Raw genomic sequence first — 19796 nt, 5'->3', positions numbered from 1 at the left:
CCCTCTGTGTAAATAAAAAAGTTACGCCACATATTCCTACTACATCTTTCCTCTCTCACGATAAACCTATGTCCTCTAGTTCTTGATTCCCCAACCCTGGGAAAAATACTTTGTGCATTCCCCTCATGATTTTATACACCTCCATGAGACCATCCCTCGGCCTCTGCACTCCACGGAATATACTCAGAGCCTGCTCAATCTCTCCCTATCGCTCACGCCCATGAGTCCTGACATCGTCCTTAAATCTTCTCTGTGCCCTTTCCAGTTTAATGTCATCTTTCTTGTAGCAGGATGATCAAAACTGGACACAATACTTCAAATGCATCCTCAATAATAACTTCAGTAATGGTGGAGGAGGGCTATGGCAGTTGCCAATGATAGTTAAGGGACCATCAGTGAAGGAATATTGGCATTGGCATCTTTTTGGCCCAAAGCAACTTGCAGTACTGTTGCTTTGGTCCTTCATACCTGGACCAGGTAAATTACAAGCATCGATGTCAGGTTGTTTGCCCTCACAAGGTCTGACCTTTGCATATGAAGAATCTGAAAAAAATGTATCCCTGATTACTGAAAAATAAAATATATTTTGGAAATCCTCTGCACTAGTGAGTTGCAAACAATATAAATAGTTACAGGCTCCAAAATGTTTCAGCTTGCATTACCTTTAGTTTACTTACAAGATATAGGAATGTTTTAGTTTAATATATTTTTTAAGTAGGTGTTTGTCATCCAGCAAAGGATATGTGCATATTTATTTAATTGTCTGATTTACCAGGAGACAACTTGCAAGACAACCGTTCTCGTGTATCACTCAAACCTGCACTGGTGCGGTCACCATCATCTTGGAGAGATCTTAATACGTCAAAGCCTGTTCCTCCCATTCCAAGAGGTACGAGTCCAATGGTTGAAACAGAAGTACTTGATTTTGATAATAAGAAAGAAACACATGGAGCAGATTCTGAGGAGGCATGGGAAGAAGAAAAAAACATTGATAAAAATCTGGAACCGAATCTTTCCTTGTTGGATAACAATGAAGATGAAACAGATCTCGAAGAGGTTAGTGCATGCTTGCATGAAAAAGATTGATCGTTTTCGAAAAACAGCTTTCAATGGTAAACATGAAGCATTGAAATTACTTGAAAAATTTGGCAAGGGATTTTTTGGGGGTTCAGCAGCTGTTACATTGGTAAATATGGGAGCAACTGTACCCCAGATAATCTATTTTAATCTTGGTATGAGTTGATGCAGGAACACTGGGCATATTAACCATTGTCTTTGAGAAACCTTGTATTTGTTATAATAATAATAATATAATAATAATAATATTCATTTATTGTCATTGCAACGAGTACAACGAAATTAAAAAACAGCCAATCCTGACGGTGCGTACAAACATATATGCAATAAATGCAAAAACAAATAAATACATAAATACAATTAAATTAAGTACAAGATTTTTTTAAAACACCTATGTTAGAATTGGCAAACAGTCCTGCCATCTATATGCAATATACTGTAAGGAGTATTGAAGAGTGGCGTTAGATTTGGATTTCACATTGGTTCAGGGCTTGAACCAACTGCTGTTTGAATTGTCAATGATGGCTCTGTGTTACATTATTGCCACTGAGATCGAATGTTTAAAGTTCATAGTCAAATCCAGATATTTGATTTCAAAATCTATGGTGGCAATTCAGCATTGTATTTATGTAATGCTGGCCTTGTTAGAGTTGACATTTTTTTAGGTAAGATATAAACTGAACCCCATCAGTCTTTCAATGGGAATTGTGGTTATCAAGAACTGTATGAATGACTAGGGCTCAGCTAAAGTGAGTTACAGGAAGGATATGGAGGCACCAGAGAAGGTTTGAAAGGTATTTATTAGAATGTTATCTGAGATGAAGAAGTTTAGTTTTAACAAAGGATTACTTGGATTAAGGTTGTTTCAATGAAATAGAGCAGGCAAAGGGGAGCTTTCAGTCTGATGTGTTTAAAGCATTGAACAAAAAATAATAAACAAGTTCCTGAATGGAACAAAAAACTGGAAGCCATAAACGTCAAGCAATTGATAGGATTAAAGAAGAGTTGAAGTGATACATTTTTATGTAAGAACTAGACCAAGTGGACCCATTGGGCCCATTCCTCCCCTGCATTGGTGCAGCACCCTCCCCTCTCCCCTCCCCCTCCCCTCACCTCCCCCTTCCCCCCTCTCCTCCCCTGCTTGTTGTCAGCATTGACATGATGGGCTCAATAGTTGCTTTCTGTGATAGAATAGAGTGCAGCAAAGTGTACGTTATGCACTTTGGTAGAAGGAATAAAGGCATAGACTAATTCTATTTACTAAATGGAGAGAAGATTTAGAAATCAGACATGCAAAGGGACTTGGGAGTGCTGGTGCAACATTCCCAAAAGGTTAATTTATAGGTTGAGTCGGTAGTAAAGGAAGACAAATGCAATTGTGATATTCATTTCGAGAGGACTGGAATATAAAAGCAAGGATATAATACCGAGGCTTTATAAGGCACTGGTCAGGCCACATTTAAAATATTGTGAGCAGTTTTATGCCGTATATCAGGGGGCTGGCATTGGAGAGGGTCCAGAGGAGGTTTACAGGAATGATCCTGGGAATGATTGGGTTAATGTATGAGGAGAGTATGAGGGAGTTTAGAAGGATGAAATGGGGATCTCATTGAAACCTACTGAATAATGAAAGGCCTAGATAGAGTGGATGTGGAGAGGATGTTTCCACTTGTGGGAGAGTCTACGGCCAGAGGGCACAGCCTCAGAATTAAAGAACACACCTTTAGAATGGAGGTGACGAGGAATTTCCTCAGTCAGACGGTGGTGAATCTGTGGAATTCATTGCCACAGATGGCGGTGGAGGCCAAGTCATTGGGTATGTTTAAAACTGAGACTGGTAGGGTAGTAGGCAAGGGAAGGAAAAATAGATCATCCATGGGCACGTGATGGAGCAGATTTGATGGGCTGCATGGCTTAATTCTACTCCTATGTATTAGGGTCTTATTTCTATGTTTCTGTGAAATTATTTTGAAGGAAAACTGGAGAGTCTTTTATTGGTCAGCATTGATCTCTCAGAAAATAAAACCATTCTTTAAAAAAAGCACTGTTGTTTATTGGAGCTTGCTGGGACCAAATTTGTTTCCAAATCACCTGAAAATTCAATGTTTAAAAATCATTAATAGACAATAGACAATAGGTGCAGGAGTAGGCCATTCAGCCCTTCGAGCCAGCACCGCCATTCAATGCGATCATGGCTGATCACTCTCAATCAGTACCCCGTTCCTGCCTTCTCCCCATACCCCCTCACTCCGCTATCCTTAAGAGCTCTATCTAGCTCTCTCTTGAAAGCATCCAACGAACTGGCCTCCACTGCCTTCTGAGGCAGAGAATTCCACACCTTCACCACTCTCTGACTGAAAAAGTTCTTCCTCATCTCCGTTCTAAATGGCCTACCCCTTATTCTTAAACTGTGGCCCCTTGTTCTGGACTCCCCCAACATTGGGAACATGTTTCCTGCCTCTAATGTGTCCAATCCCCTAATTATCTTATACGTTTCAATAAGATCCCCCCTCATCCTTCTAAATTCCAGTGTATACAAGCCTAATTGCTCCAGCCTTTCAACATACGACAGTCCCGCCATTCCGGGAATCAACCTAGTGAACCTACGCTGCACGCCCTCAATAGCAAGAATATCCTTCCTCAAATTTGGAGACCAAAACTGCACACAGTACTCCAGGTGCGGTCTCACTGTAGAACTGTACAACTGTAGAAGGTACAACTGTAGAAGCCCGGTACAACTGTAGAAGGACCTCTTTGCTCCTATACTCAACTCCTTTTGTTACGAAGGCCAACATTCCATTGGCTTTCTTCACTGCCTGCTGTACCTGCATGCTTCCTTTCAGTGACTGATGCACTAGGACACCCAGATCTCGTTGAACATCCCCTCTTCCTAACTTGACACCATTCAGATAATAATCTGCCTTTCTATTCTTACTTCCAAAGTGAATAACCTCACACTTATCTACATTAAACTGCATCTGCCATGTATCCGCCCACTCACACAACCTGTCCAAGTCACCCTGCAGTCTTATTGCATCTTCCTCACAATTCACACTACCCCCCAGCTTAGTATCATCTGCAAATTTGCTAATGGTACTTTTAATCCCTTCATCTAAGTCATTAATGTATATCGTAAATAGCTGGGGTCCCAGCACCGAACCTTGCGGTACCCCACTGGTCACTGCCTGCCATTCCGAAAGGGACCCATTTATCCCCACTCTTTGCTTTCTGTCTGTCAACCAATTTTCTATCCATGTCAGTACCCTACCCCCAATACCATGTGCTCTAATTTTGCCCACTAATCTCCTATGTGGGACCTTGTCGAAGGCTTTCTGAAAGTCGAGGTACACTGACTCTCCCCTGTCAATTTTCCTAGTTACATCCTCAAAAAATTCCAGTAGATTTGTCAAGCATGATTTCCCCTTCGTAAATCCATGCTGACTCGGAATGATCCTGTTACTGCTATCCAAATGCTCAGCAATTTCGTCTTTTATAATTGACTCCAGCATCTTCCCCACCACTGATGTCAGACTAACTGGTCTATAATTACCCGTTTTCTCTCTCCCTCCTTTCTTAAAAAGTGGGATAACATTTGCTATCCTCCAATCCACAGGAACTGATCCTGAATCAATAGAACATTGAAAAATGATCTCCAATGCTTCCACTATTTCTAGAGCCACCTCCTTAAGTACCCTGGGATGCAGACCATCAGTAAAAATATATATTTACACCAAGCACAAATAATTAAAAGAATGTAACTTTCCTTCGGTGAGCAAATAAACTGGAGATTCTTGAATTGAAATAAAAGTAGAAAATACTGAAGGTATTCAGTATATCAGGCAGCATCTGTGGAGAAAGAAATAGATTTAACGTTCAACTAAAACAATAAGTAAACAAGTGGATAAGCAAACAAAGAATGATAGATTGGAGACCAAGATTGTTCATGTGTCACAAATGCTGTTGATCTAAGACAGGGTGATGAATGATTGTTATTCAATGATAATGTCTCTGAAGGAGTACGAATTGATTTAGATATATGACTTGACAACAGGGAAAAAATAATGCTGTAACTGAGAGGCAGCGTACAGCAGATGCTAGAAATATAAAACAAAAGAGAATGCTTGGAGTACCCAACATATCAAGCAGCATTTGTGGTGAGTGAAAAATTAAGTGGGTAGATGACCTTATCCTTCCATGTGAGGCAGAGGTTCACATGCTCCTCTTCCAACCTCATCTGCATTCGGTGTTCCCAATATGGGATCCTGTACATCATCGAGATCAGGCGTAGACTCGGAGACTGTTTCTCTGAACCCTTGTGCTTCGTTTACCAAGGCCTACTAGATCTCCCAGTTGCTAACCATTTTAACTTCCCTTCCCATTCCCATACTGACCCTTCTGTCCCGGGCCTCCTCCATTGCCAGAGTGAGGCCACACGCAAACTGAAGGAACAGCTTATTTCTGTTCAATAACCTTTCTATAAATAGCAGAATATACTCATGATAGGCCTGACATTGTACATGTAGTCCAAGAACTACAGATTGTTGGAAATAATAGTCGTTTTTCACACATGAATGTAGCGCAACGTGTACGCGCATTTGGCGTGCATACATTTTTTGCTGAAAAGTTACATTACGTGCCATATTATGAATTTTGATGTAAAATTCTGAATTTTGGACATCAAAATTCTGAATTTGTAAAATCAAATGTTGGGAGGTCTGGTAATCTATATTTAACTGTGATTCGTGTCTCTGATTCCTGATATTCCATTTCCTCATGGATACTGACATGCTGCCAACTCAAAGCATAGTATTGTACACTTCCAGTAGATCTGGGCCCAACCAGTCCCACAGAACCGAGTACATCTCAGACAATATTCCATCACTTTCATTGTTTTCTTTGTCAGAGGAACAGATGAAGCATGTTGGCTCCTCCAGTGATAGTGTCTGGTCCAGACTCTCCTGCTTACTGTCGTTTAAGACCTTTGGGATAGAAGACAAACATTTCTGAGAGGTTGTTCTGTCTGTGTCTTTTTGTCATATTGGCGTAGAAGGATCTGCAGATCATTAATATGCTGATATGAACCTAGCCATTGGTGATTCCCCTGTTGTTGGGTATTCTGTTGCCATCAGTAAATCACTATAGTATCAATCCATTTAAATGTTCTAGCATTATATCTGTTACAGCACTGACTTGGGCTGTTTCTTTTAACTGTAAGCTCAACATTTTCATGGACAGTGGCCTGCCTGACACATCCTGTTAACTACCCCAAATTTTAACTTCCTCCATAACTATCATACAGTGACTACACCAGCTGCAAACTTCACAGCACCAACTTGCTTTGGTTACTCCAATACCCCAATCCCCTTAATGATCTGCAGACCAACGCTGGGTTGAGATCTGGATCTGAGTAATACTGGCAGAACCTAAACCAAACATTGGCAAACAGGTTGTTGGTAAGTGCTGAATGATGATGCTATTGACAAATGCTTCCTTCACTTTGCAGTTCATTGACATATCAGTATTTTTTACAGATGATGAGTGCCCTCAAGTCACTAAGAAACAGTGCTGCAAAGAAAAGAGCTAAATTGAGCAATGGTGCATCTGATATTGAGAGTCCAGATTCCGCCCTTAAACTGGAAGTTGGTTTGGATTCCACATCACGTACTTCATCACCTTATACAAGCACATACAGTGAAAGTGACATTTACAGCCAGGATTCTTTGATTTCCCCTTTGCCTTGTAGCAAGAAAATAATGTAAGTATTAAAAATTGGAGTTATTCAATATTACTGTTTTATGTCTGCATTTAAATAATACAGTCAAATCTACCCATGTTTCAAAGATAACATTGTTAGTTTTCACAAAGAATATTAGTGAAACATTGCATTATTAATATGCAATAAATCTTCCTTTATTTTGTTATATTTTTAAATTTAACATGAGCAGAACTTGCCATGTTTGAGAATAATTTCATTCTTAATGCTGAAGTATAAAAGTAACTTTTAAATGCTTCTCACTTTATCTTCCTATTCCAATATCTCTATTATCTTATTTTGTGAGGTTATCCACTTTGGTGGCAAGAACAAGAAGGCAGATTATTATCTGAATGGTGTCAGATTAGGAAAAGGGGAGGTGCAACGAGACTTAGATGTCCTTGTACATCAGTCACTGAAAGTAAGCACGCAGGTAGCTACAGCAGGCAATGAAGAAAGCTAATGGCATGTTGGCCTTCATCGTGAGCGGATTTGAGTATAGGAGCAAGGAGCTCCTACTGCAGTTGTACAGGGCTCTGGTGAGAGACTGCACCTGGAGTATTGTGTGCAGTTTTGGTCTCCTAATTTGAGGAAGGACATTCTTGCTATTGAGGGAGTGCAGCATAGGTTCAACAGGTTAATTCCCGGGACTGACGTATGTTGAAAGAACAAGGCTCGTCTGGGCTTATATTCACTGGAATTTAGAAGGATGAGAGGGGAACTTTTCGAAACATATAAAATTCTTAAGGGATTGGATAAGTTAGATGGAGCAAAAATGTTCCCCATCCAGATCCAGATCAAGGGGTGACAGTTTAAGAATAAGGGGTAGGCCATTTAGAACTGAGATGAGGGAAAACTTTTTCACCCAGAGGGTTGTGAATCTGTGGAATTCTCTGCCACAGAAGGCAATGGAGGCCAGTTCACTGGATGTATTCAAGATAGTTAGACATAGCTCTTAGGCTAACGGAATCAAAGGATACGGGGAGAAAGCACGAACAGGGTACTAATTCTGGATGATCAGTCATGATCACATTGAATGACGGTGCTGACTCGAAGGGCCGAATGGCTTACTCCTGCATCTATTTTCTATGTTTCTAAATTGTTCTATTTTATGTGTTCTAAATTTTCCTGAACAAATGCTCTCTACCTAGTGTAACTTTTTTGACTAACTAGCATTCACCATATATTTTGGAGCAATTTCAGAAAAGCAATTACTTTGCAAAGATTAGTTCTAAAATCTAATTTCACAGCTGTAGAAATGATAATAACGTGTGGCAAAGCGGGCCAGTTTTTGATATATAACTGAAGTGCTACTTATCAACAAAAAAAGCTATGTTATTGTATCTCCTTAGTCCAAGAATTAATAACTATTCTGCATGGATGAACTGTTAACATTTTAGTCTTTGGAAATTCCTTGTTCTTTTTTCAAATTGAGGTCACTCTCCTTGGTTTGTATGTATCTGCTGTGACATTAGACAGATACAGAGCTAATCTAACAGCTCAGAAACTAAAGAGAGTAGAATCTAAAGCAACAAACAATCTGCTGGAGGAAATCAATGGTTGAACAGCATCTGTGGATGGAAAGGAATGGTCAACATTTTGCGTCAAAAGCCTGCAACAAGACTGAAACAGTGTTTCGACCCAAAACGTCAACCGTTTTGTTCCACCCGCAGATGCTGCTTCACCCGCTGATTCCCTCCAGCAGATTATTCCACCGTAATCTTGTGGTTCAATATATTCCGCACTCTACCATTATCATCAAACCTGTGGTTCACTTGATGAAGGCCATGCGGGTGCAGCGTTAACCGCTGTTTAAAAAAGAAATGCTGCCATAGAAAAGAGCAAAGAAATCCCACAACCAGACAACCAGTTCAAAGTTCTGGAATCCTGCAAAATTCATAAATACTGGTGGGTAACTAAGTAAGTCATAGAAGGAGGAGCTCCAAGAATATTCATATCCTTAAAAGCGGTTGAACCTGGCATGTATGTGACGAAGAGGCTGAAATATTAGTTGATTTCAAGAATTCAAGAGATTACTTGATATATCAAAGGCTATAGTTTGGTAAGACATCTTCCAAAACTAATTGCGCCTCCAGTATTCAGCACAGCCACAATACTGGCATCTACCAGACGATAGGAAACATTGCGTGGATATTTCCTGTCCAGGAATTAAATGTAATTGAACTTATTCCTACCCCATCAGTCTACTGTGCGTCATCAGCAATGTGTTTAAAGATATATATTGACAGTGAGATCACCAAAAGCTTTTCATACCGATGGTGGTTTTCGGTTTTCCTGAAATGCCTCAGCAGCAGACATTGATTGTAAAGACTTGATTTAAACATGGACAGGTACGTTTCTACAGCAATATTCTGCACCTGTGTTCAGTGATCTTCAGTGACCTTCATTGTGGAAACATAGTGGCATGTGATAATCATTTAAAGAAATACTTAAATCGTTTTAAGCTAACACCAGTTACTTTAACCACTAAATTTGACTGAATGCTTCCTTGAAAATATATCTTAAAACATTTCAATGATTTTTCAAACTTCTTCATTTGAGGTTTATTGCAATTTCTGTAGGTCTGATGGTTGTGTTCAGATAGGATCTAAAGCCTGCCATGGCCGCATGCCATCAGGAAAGTCTAAGCTGCCTCCAGTGGAAAACAACTCCAACTCGGGTACTGCTACCTAAATTTATTTTCTGCTTTCAAAATTGTAAGCACTTTTGCCAAAAATATTTTTCTTTTGTTGTAATAATTTGGAGTGAAAAATAGCCTTAAAAGTTGCCTGTATCAATAAGTAATCTTTCTTTTAAAAAAAATACAGGTGTGACCTTCCATGATAGAACCACCTCTGATGTGAGTATTGTTGGACAACGCATGACTTATGGAAATGGAATCTCATATTTGGAAGAGGAGAAACAAAATGAAATGTCTCAGGTTGCCTCAAAATTGCAATCCAAAGAGCATCAAAAAAATATTGGTAATAAACCCGCAAAAGGTTAGTCTAACTATGCAACTTATTTTCATTCAAATAATTGTTGGCTATTTTATCAATACTTAAATATGTCCAAGTAAGATGATACAAATATATTCATGATCAGCTTGAAGAAGCCCCCCGAGCCAAAATATCTATCCATTCCCTCCACAGATGTTGCCTGACCAGCTGAGTATCTCCAGATCTTTGTGTTTTGCTCAAGCTGCCAGCATCTGAAGATTCTTATGTCTCTGTATTCATATCGATATCTGGCAATCAATAATTTTAACAAATAATTAGCACAAAATAGTGTTATTACATCAGTATTTGTGATAATCATGTTGTTGCACTTATGCATGGACATTTTGGATTTATGGAAACAATAGAATTTAAAGCAACACTGTTCAACTGTGCACATGATGTCCTTTTAACATACTAATTGTATCTGGAATACTAATTGTATCTGGAATTATAGGATCTATCATCAACATGCAACAAGTGGCTAATCACGAGATCAATTCGGGAAATGAGCTCCATGAGGATTCTGTGGTGATAATAGGAAAAAGTGAGTACATTGAGCTTTGTATTTCTCCTTGTTCCTTTTATGCCATAGTGAAAAAATTTCAATCCCATTCAATGTAAGTCCTGCATGGCATGAAATTGTCAGAGCTGAGCTACACTGTCTGGATTGTCATTATTTCCAAACCTTTAATACTGTGAAAATACTGCAACAATTCATTTTTCACCTGATTAATTATTTTTGTGCTGCTATTTATAGATGTAAAATTCATTTTGGTTTAATAACATGCATTGCAATTTCCAAAATAAGGAAGTTCTTTGTAATTCTTTTGCTGCATTAGGTGTCTTTGGAGGTACCCGGTCAGCTCCTGTAGCACACAATCAAGCTATCACCCCATCTAATGGTGGGGATGATATGTGTGACCGAAGGCCAGCAATGGATCTTCCTTCAGGAATCTATGGAAGGGCTGTACATCAGAATAGTCAAACTGATCTTGATAATGTAGAAAGTGAAAGAGAGGTAATTATTCTAAATTGATAGTTGGGAAGTGATCTTAAATGCACATTTCCAAACCGTTCTCAGTTCAGATATAACGCTGTGCTCATTTAGTTCAAATGTTCCCTCACTACTCTGGCATGACTTATTTTAAGACCAAATTAATTGCTTGTGAGCCTTGCTATTTTTAATTAATTTCTAGTCAAATTATTATTTAATATTGTAGAAGCATGCCTGGAAGGGACTAATTTATTTTAAACATGTTATAGTTGATGAAATTATACATTACATGAAATGATATAAATTTACCATGAAATTATACAACTTTACCCAGTGTTTAGTAAATTAAAATCCCAAGATTTGGAAATTATATTCTTTCTGTTAATCTTTCCAACTAGTTATGTGTTTTGTATATCTGCGGATGTTAACAACTATATCACAATACATCAAATTGAGCTAGATTTTGCTATCAATCTAATGCACAAGCTATCGGCACATACCATTATTTATGATTCGGTAACTTCAGTTGAGGGGACAGATACATTCATGATTAAACACAGAAATTTAAAAGTTGTTCTCCAAGTTGCTTCACTAAAAATGTGTCAGAAAAGGAATCATGCTGTCGGCCACAAAATAGATTTGCATTAAAGGGTAGGCTTGATATAGATGATTAAATGATACAAAGTTAACCGTAGAAAGTTAAATTTCAATAATTTGAAATCTAAACACCCAGTTGTGGTGTAAAACTTTTAAAATTTGTCCTTCAAAATAGAAGGGGTAGGAACAGGAGTAGACCATTTAATCTCTCGAGTCTACTGTCCCATTAAGAAAGATCAAAGTTGGTCTTCCACCTTGCATACCACTTTCCTTCCCAATTCCCACTTCCTTTAACTCATTTATTGTCCAGAAATCTATCAGTGTATTAAACACATTTGGAGTCTCCATAACCTACTGGGGTAGAGAACTCCAAAGATTCAAGTGAAAAATAAGTGAGAAATAATCTTCACTTTTCAACCCTGAATGGTCTCTCCCATATTCCAGAACACTATTTCTAGACTCCTTTACAAGGGAAAATATCCTACTTGCACTTACCCAGTTGAGTCCTTACTTCCCACTTTTCTCCAGTCTTTTTTTCTCCAAGCCTTTCTATAATTACTGAACATGAACCTGCTTGACTCCAGTTTACATTTTCTTTTATTTCTAAAACTGTTTGTTTTGCATATTTTAGTCTAATTGGTTAAAAACATAAAGTTGCTTGTACAGTTTTCTAGAGTCCTGAATACATTCTCATTATTGGTAACTTGCTAAATAAAAAATAAAGGCCTAAATGTTCAAGGACAAGTCTGATTAAGATTAGTGGGTGTAAAATTCCCTGCTGCAGCAAGTCACAACAATTAGTTAAACTTGATATTCTGAATCATTTTCTATGGTAAAGGCAGTCACTTCAAGATAATTATCAAGTCAACTATCATGGAAAATGGGTTTCAGTTAACTCAATGTAATTGTTGTTAAATAGGTATACTTGCATAAAACACTAACTTATAATAGTTATAGAACTGCTCCCTTCATAGGGCATAAATGATCTAAATGCGCTATTTTAAGAAATAGGAGCCTCATTCTATCTCTCTCTACCTTCCCACCCACTCCACCCCACGATGTCCAGGAACATTTAATCCATCAACCAGCATTGCAATACCACACCACTTTACCAAATTTGCCATGATCACTTTGCTCTAGGGCCTTCCATGTTTCCATTTTCCTGCTGTTTTTATACCACATTGATGAAACTGCTTAAGATTTCTCTAAATTACTATGAGAGTACCTTTGGATGTATAGGTCATTGTATTATTGCATGTTTTTTTCTTCAAAAGATCTCCATGTCAAAATCAGCTCGGAATATAATGAAGCAAAGGAAACAGGCAGCTGCTCAACAGGGTCAAGCAGAAGAACAAAATAAACATAATTCCAAAGATTCTGTAAAAAGGGAAGGATTACATGAAAAATTAAAGGCTACAGATCTAGACAAAGCTGGAACTGAAAGTAAGATTGCTATGTCAGTCAACTACTGTTGTTTTTGTCACTAGCCATTTTTTCCGTATTCTTATCAAAGTGTATTCAATTATTTCAATCATCTTCAGGCAATTCCTTGTTCGACACTAGCTTGTTTATTGAGATTTTAGTTAGATACTAGACAAAGTGGGCCAATTCCTCGTGGGGGGGGGGGGCAGGGAAGGGGAGAGGGTGTGACTGAGGCCACTCTCTCCTCTCCCACCCCCACTCTAACTCTCCCCCACCTCCCCTTTCCCCACGACCCCCCCTTTTCCCCACTCTCTCCTCCCCCCACCCCCCATTCTCTCCTCCCCCACTGCCACTCTCACTCTCCCCCACCCCCCTTTCCCCACCACCCCCCTTTCCCCCATTCTCTCTTCCCCCACCCCCCCATTCTCTCCTCCCCCAGCCCCACTCTTACTCTCCCCCACCCCCCCTTTCCCCACCACCCCCCTTTTCCCCACTCTCTCTTCCCAATCCCCCCCACCCCCGCTGTCCCCCTCCCCAGTCGCACTCTCCCACCCACCCCCACTCTCTCTTCCTCCCACCCTCCCCTTTCCCCCCCACTCTTATTTTCCCAGAGCGACGGACTACTGGAGACAGGCAGCGCGGTGGCGGCTGTGGCCTAGCCAAGCTGGGATTACTCATGGCAGTTGTGGGGGAGAGGGGAGAGAGAAGCGAGGGGAGAGAGGAGAGAAGCGAGAGGAGAGGGGAGCCCCTGATTGCGGGCAGCTCCGCTAACGGCGTCCATCTTGTTTGTGTGAGTGAAGAGAGAGTCCGTGCGTGCCCTATGGTGACATCATACGCACAGCAGCCCTTGGAAAAATGTGTTTAGAAATGAGATTTTTGAAATTTAAAATATCTCTAACTTAAAAAATATAAGATCAATTTAAATAAAACTTGTTATAAAGAGTCGCCGCGAGAGTGGTGATTAAGGTGGCACAAAAATTGTGGCGTTAAGGTTTACCGTTTCGGCAAAATCACAGAAAAACATATATTTACATATGGATATATGTATATATATATATATATATATATATATACAAGATCTGAGTTTTTGTAGTATATATATATATATATAGATATATAGATATTGTGACCAATAGAAAGAAAGGGGAAAGTCAATATTAATACATTTTGTTGCTCTGAAACTTCGTTTGCATGGCCGAGTGATTGGAAAGCGGGGTAATAATGGTGAATATAGCCACTAAGTTTTTGATGAAAGGAGTAATTGTAAATTGGACATTGATTGCACATTTATGTCATTGTGTATTATTGAAAAGCAGATATATATAGAGGAGTATTTGTAAGTTTTTAAATTCAAAGGATTTCTCACCTGAATTTTAACCAGATAGCTTTTATCTTTTTAATTTAGGCTTGGATATTGGTGGTGAAGTTTTCCTCACATTGAAAACTGATTCTTCACCTATGGAAGTATCCACTCCAAATCCTTCACAATTCAAACATAGCAGCAGTGTGAAGAAAAGTCAAGTTTCCTGCTCACCAAATTCTGGTAAGTAGGTGTTCAATCTAAAGGTTATAATTAGTGTCAGGAGTGGATTGTTTGGTCAAATGTAAGATCTCCCATGGAGCGTAATATGTGTAATTATATTAAAAGCAAAACAATTACGACTCATACTTGAGCAAAACACAAGTTCTGGAGGGATAGATGATCTGTTCCTTCCACAGATGCTGTCTGACTCGCTGAGGTACCCCAGCACTTTGTATTTTTCTCAAGATTTAAGTATCTGCACTTCCGTGTGTTTCTACTTTCAAACTTGACATTTCCTTAAACTGTAGCCATGAAAATACAAAATTTTGTCTCGGTGATGAGTTTCCCTTCCATTGAATGCCACTGCATGTTTTAATTCAATAATCGCTTGTATTGTCACATTAATTTCTCCATTTCTAAATTCTACTCAAGTTGTAAGATGAACCTCACCGAGTTGCAGATAATCCCTACAATATAGTGGAAAAAGAGATGCATTCATTTTTTGGGGTTAGGGAAACTGTTAATTTATTCATTTATTTGGGGGCATCTGGGCCTCGTTGGTAGCAATAACATTTGTTTTCCATCTCTAATTGGATTTAGCATGTTATGATCAGCTTATTTTTTGAAAACCTGTAGTACTTCTGGTGTGGGAGTCTGAGATATAGACAATAAGAAGAAATTGAGGTATAGAAACATAGAAAATAGGTGCAGGAAGAGGCCATTTGGCCCTTCGAGCTAGCACTGCCATTCATTGTGAAAAGAAAAAAAAAATGCCGATGTTGGAAAAAAAAAAAAAAAGAGCTTAACATCTGTAGTCAAAAAGTTACGAGAGAGTATTCTGGGGGATAGAATATACAGGCATTTGGATGGACAAGGGCTATTTAGGGATAGTCAGCATGGTTTTGTATGTGGGAGGTCGTGTCTCACAAATCTGAGCTTTTTGAAGACGTGACCAAAAAGGTAAATGGCAGAGTTGTAGATGTTGTATGTGGACTTATATGCAAAACATTCTCTGGAAGGTTAGATTGCATGGGATCCAAGGAGAAAGCTGAATGGATAGAAAATTGGTTTCATGGAAGGAAGCAGAGGGTGATGGTGGAAAGTTGCTTCTCAAACTGGAGGCCTGCGACCAGTGGTGTGCCTCAGGGTTCGGTGCTGGGCCTGTTACTGTTTGTTATCAATATCAATGATTTGGATGAAAACCTACCTGGCCAGATTAGTTGGTTTACTAATGATTCAAAAGTGGGTGGTTTTGCAGATAGTGAAGATGGTTGTGACAAATCGCGGCAGGATCTTGGTCGATTGGCCAGGTGGGCTAAGGAATGGTTGATGAAATTTAATAGAGAGAAATGTGAGGTGTTATATTTTGGGAAGTCTAACATGGGCAGAACCTACACAGTGAATGGTAGGGCTCTGGTCGGGAGTGTCATAGAGCAGAGGGATTTAGGACACTGCCTTCTGTGGCAGAGAATTCCACAGCTTCACAACTCTCTGGGTGAAGAAGTTTTTCCTCTTCTCCGTCATTAAATGATCTACCCCTTATTCTTAAACTGTGAACGCTAGTTCTGGACTCCCCCAACATCAGGAACATTTTTCCTGCATCTAGCCTGTCCAATACAATTGAGAGTTAAATTTAGCTCTTAGGGCTAAAGGAATCAAGGGGTATGGGGAAAAAGCAGAAATGGGGTACTGATTTTAGATGATCAACCATGATCATATTGAATGGCGGTGCTGGCTCGAAGGGCCGAATGGCCTACTCCTGCACCTAGTTTTCTATGTTTCTATGTTTCTAGGAGTGCAAGTGCATGGTTCCTTGAAGGTGGAGTCGCAGGTAGATAAGGTGGTCAAAAAGGCTTTTGGCACATTGCCCTTCATCAGTCAGAGTATTGAGTATAGAAGTTTAGAGGTCGTGTTGCAGTTGTGTAAGACGTTGGTGAGGCTGCATTTAGAGTATTGTGTTCAGTTCAGGGTACCATGTTATAAGAAAGATGTTGTCAAACTGGAAAGGCTACACAGAAGATTTACAAGGATGTTGCCAGGACTGTAGGGACTACTGGTACATGGATGGGACAAGCTTAGAGGGATATGGACCAAACGCAGGCAGGTGGGACTAGTGCAGCTGGGATATGTTGGCCGGTGTGGGCAAGTTGGGCCCAAGGGCCTGTTTCCATGCTGAATCACTCTTATGACTCTAAATGTTTGAAAAGCTTAACGTATCAGGCAACGTGTGGAAAAATGAACAGAATTAATTTTTCAGGTTATGGATCTCTTGCTGGGCTGGGAAATAAAGGAAATAAGTTAGCTTTACACTGCATTGAGGATGGGGAGAGAAGAAGAGGTCAAAGTGAATATCACTTTAGAATAATTCCAGATTGTTGTGGGGAGAAGCTGTAGATGAACAATCTAAAACTGCTCTCTGGCCTTTGTCCAACCACCTACCAATCAAAAGCTCTCTTGCCTGTATCCACCTACCACTTGCCGGTCTTTGCCTGGCCTCCACCTCTCTTCTAGCTTCCTCCCCTCTCTCCCGACTACATTTAGACTAAGGAAGTTCCTGTTGCGAAACATCACCTATCCATGTTCTCCAGAGATGCGGATTGACCGACCCACTGAGTTACTCCAGCACTCTTTTTCATTTTCTGTAGATGCTGCCTGATCTGGGAGTATTTTCAACATGTCCTGATTTGGAGTTAAATTAAAAATGTTACTACCCTAAATTACTTCAAATATGGATTAAAGAGGTTGTTTTTAATGATATTTAAAATTTGTACAAATGTGTCTACTGGAGATAAAATCAAAATATAATTTAATAAAGTAATCCAAAACATTCTCTCCTTCATAGGAAGAGAGAACTCACCAGGTTGCAGAATATCACGCAGAGATCAAACACATTCAATTTTGCCAAGTTCAGAACTTACAGATCTATGGGAAGCAAGACCTTTCTCCAAACCAGACTTGGCACTATCAGAAGCTCTGAAACTCATATCCGATGAAGATTGGTATGGATTCTTTTTTCTTTGGTTTGGTTATTCTTCCTTACGGATGAAAGATGATCTGCATCAGAATAATCACATGTTCATGTTCTGTAATACAGTTAGTTTCTGAAAATCTAATATTGGATGTATGAAACTAATCTTAGCTATGAAAGTAGTCGGTCAAGTAAATTTATTCCTTCAGTTTCACTCAAAATAACGTCTATCTATCTTAAAATTTAGCACATTAATTTTACTTAACAGATATGCTGTGCTGTACGTAGTTAGCTTGTTTGTTATTTCAAATGCTGCATTGGTACAGCTTGGGGAACATCAAAATATTTTGCAAGAAAATACAATTTTTTTAATTAAGATTTTAAAACAATTTTGCCCTCCTTTGTAGACTGTTCTAATAGTTTAACCAATGATGTGCATTCTAGTCGTTCCACATGAAATAATTGTGTTAAACCTTCGATTGTAATCATGTATTGTCTTTCCACTGACTGGTTAGCATGTAACAAAAGCTTTTCACTGTACCTTGGTACATGTGACACTAAACTGAATTGTCTAAGAATTGGCAGGGAATCTGTTTAATCAAGGTCCTGATAAAAATTAAATGTGAACTGTAAAAAAAAAGATCACAGGCATTCCTCCGCGCTCGTTTACCTCCCCTGAACAGACTCTCCCCTTTTTTATAGACGACCTACTCATGTTCCAGCCTGATAGCATATCACCCCACTATGAGTAAATGCAATTATGCTGCTGATGATTAACATTTTGGCTTGTTTGATGGATATTAATTCACTTTTGTATGTCTTCGCAGGGAGAAAAAAATTGAAGGCATCAATTGTATTCGATGTTTGTCTGCATACCACTCGGATGTGTTAACAACAAGATTGCATGAAGCTGTCTTTGCTGTTGTTCAAGAGGTTGTTATGTTATGCTTTCCTTCTGAGAATTTTCTTCTCAGTGGAATTAAAACAACATATATTAAAATATTTTTTATATATACAATGTATCCAAATTGGAGCTGCAGTCTGTAAAATGGATAATAATCACAATATTACAAAGTTTAAATTCTATTGCGACAAACTTCATGAAATTTAATTGAAGCCAATCTTTTTGTTTTGAGTTGGAAAATATGTTGGGGTTTAGGAAAGAAAGTGGGACAATGGTTTTGAAATTTGATTGGCAGAATATTGGAAGTATTCTGGCACCTGAACTGTCATCATATTTTTCATGACTTTAATGGAATTTGCAGGTGAGACTAAGTTAGCAATCAAAATAGGTGTGCAACAAGGAGCTGGTATTGCAAAAGGGAGTGTATGTTTGAATAATAACGATGATTAACAGAGTTCAAAACCTGCACTGGCAAGGTAATCCACTTGGAATTGATTCTTAAATTATGAAAATATAGGACACCAGAAGAACAGATGAATCCTGGTCTATTTAAACAGTGTGTAGGAATTGTTTTACAGGTGAAATGGAATCCCCAAAATATGAATAGTGATAGTATTAGATACAAAATTCCTCACTGCCTTTGAGACAAAATTTGATGACATTTCTGGTCTTTCAATCACAATTCTGACTTGCACTCAAAATCTATCCATCATCTAACAGAAAGATCGCCCCATTACATAGTTGAAGGGAATTATCCAGTTATCTCCATTCTGGCAGAGAAAGGTATAATCATTTATAGTCCAAAATCTTAATAGATACTTTAATGGACAAAAAATAATATGGTTTCATGTGTGGAGGCTCTATCTTTTCAATGAATTATTATATCAAGTTGCTTGGTTGAACTTGTCATTTCCAACTTCCTGTCAGCATCTTTGATTGTAAAAACTGTTCATCTAATATGCTGCAACAAATAACATGGTGGAAGAACTTAGCCGTGTCGAGCAACATCTATAGTTGGAAAAGAATGCCCACATTTTGGGTCGAAACCCTGGATCAGCTCTAATATGCTGATTGCTAATATGCTATTTGCTGTACAATATTGAATTTAAATTCTACAAAAATAATTTTTCTTCTTGTGCTATCCCTCAAGATTGAGGATGACTGACTTACATTCTGGTTTGAGCGGCTAATTAAGTCAAAGTGTGAACAGCAGATACTTCCACAGGTGTGGCAGGGGGGTGCTGTCAGGGGAGTAGTTTGTGATGATTCCTGGTAATGTATAGCATTGAAGTTCTCAATACCAATGCAAATGATCCTTCACCACTTTGAATAATTGTGGACTTGAGATTGTATTGGATCTGCACCTGGGCAGGAAGTAGAAGTCTAAGAAAAGGTCTGAAAAAGGGTCTCGACCCGAAACGTCCGCTATTCCTTTTCTCCAGAGATGCCGTCTGACCCGTGTAGTTACACCAGCTTTTTCGATTTATCTTCGGTGTAAACCAGCATCTGCAGTTCCTTCCCACACAGAAGTCTGATCAAGTTGGCTTACTGAATCTTGGAG

The 19796-nt window shown here is 39.0% G+C and overlaps 1 protein-coding gene across 1 annotated transcript in view; it reads left to right on the top strand.

The window, feature by feature from the left end:
• togaram1 (TOG array regulator of axonemal microtubules 1) overlaps positions 1 to 19796 on the top strand; it is a 71325-nt gene that overhangs the window by 32088 nt on the left and 19441 nt on the right. The window contains exons 5-14 of the mRNA XM_078406720.1: positions 776 to 1056; positions 6609 to 6832; positions 9412 to 9509; positions 9658 to 9831; positions 10283 to 10372; positions 10668 to 10846; positions 12694 to 12862; positions 14247 to 14384; positions 17206 to 17362; positions 18159 to 18264. Of these exons, the coding sequence (XP_078262846.1) occupies positions 776 to 1056; positions 6609 to 6832; positions 9412 to 9509; positions 9658 to 9831; positions 10283 to 10372; positions 10668 to 10846; positions 12694 to 12862; positions 14247 to 14384; positions 17206 to 17362; positions 18159 to 18264 (1616 nt within the window). The remainder of the gene's footprint in view (positions 1 to 775; positions 1057 to 6608; positions 6833 to 9411; positions 9510 to 9657; positions 9832 to 10282; positions 10373 to 10667; positions 10847 to 12693; positions 12863 to 14246; positions 14385 to 17205; positions 17363 to 18158; positions 18265 to 19796) is intronic.

Source organism: Rhinoraja longicauda, chromosome 10 (assembly GCF_053455715.1).
Source record: "Rhinoraja longicauda isolate Sanriku21f chromosome 10, sRhiLon1.1, whole genome shotgun sequence".
NCBI lineage: Eukaryota > Metazoa > Chordata > Chondrichthyes > Rajiformes > Arhynchobatidae > Rhinoraja > Rhinoraja longicauda.
Note: the sequence above shows the minus strand (reverse complement) of the source record. Positions and strands in the feature narration are given on the sequence as shown.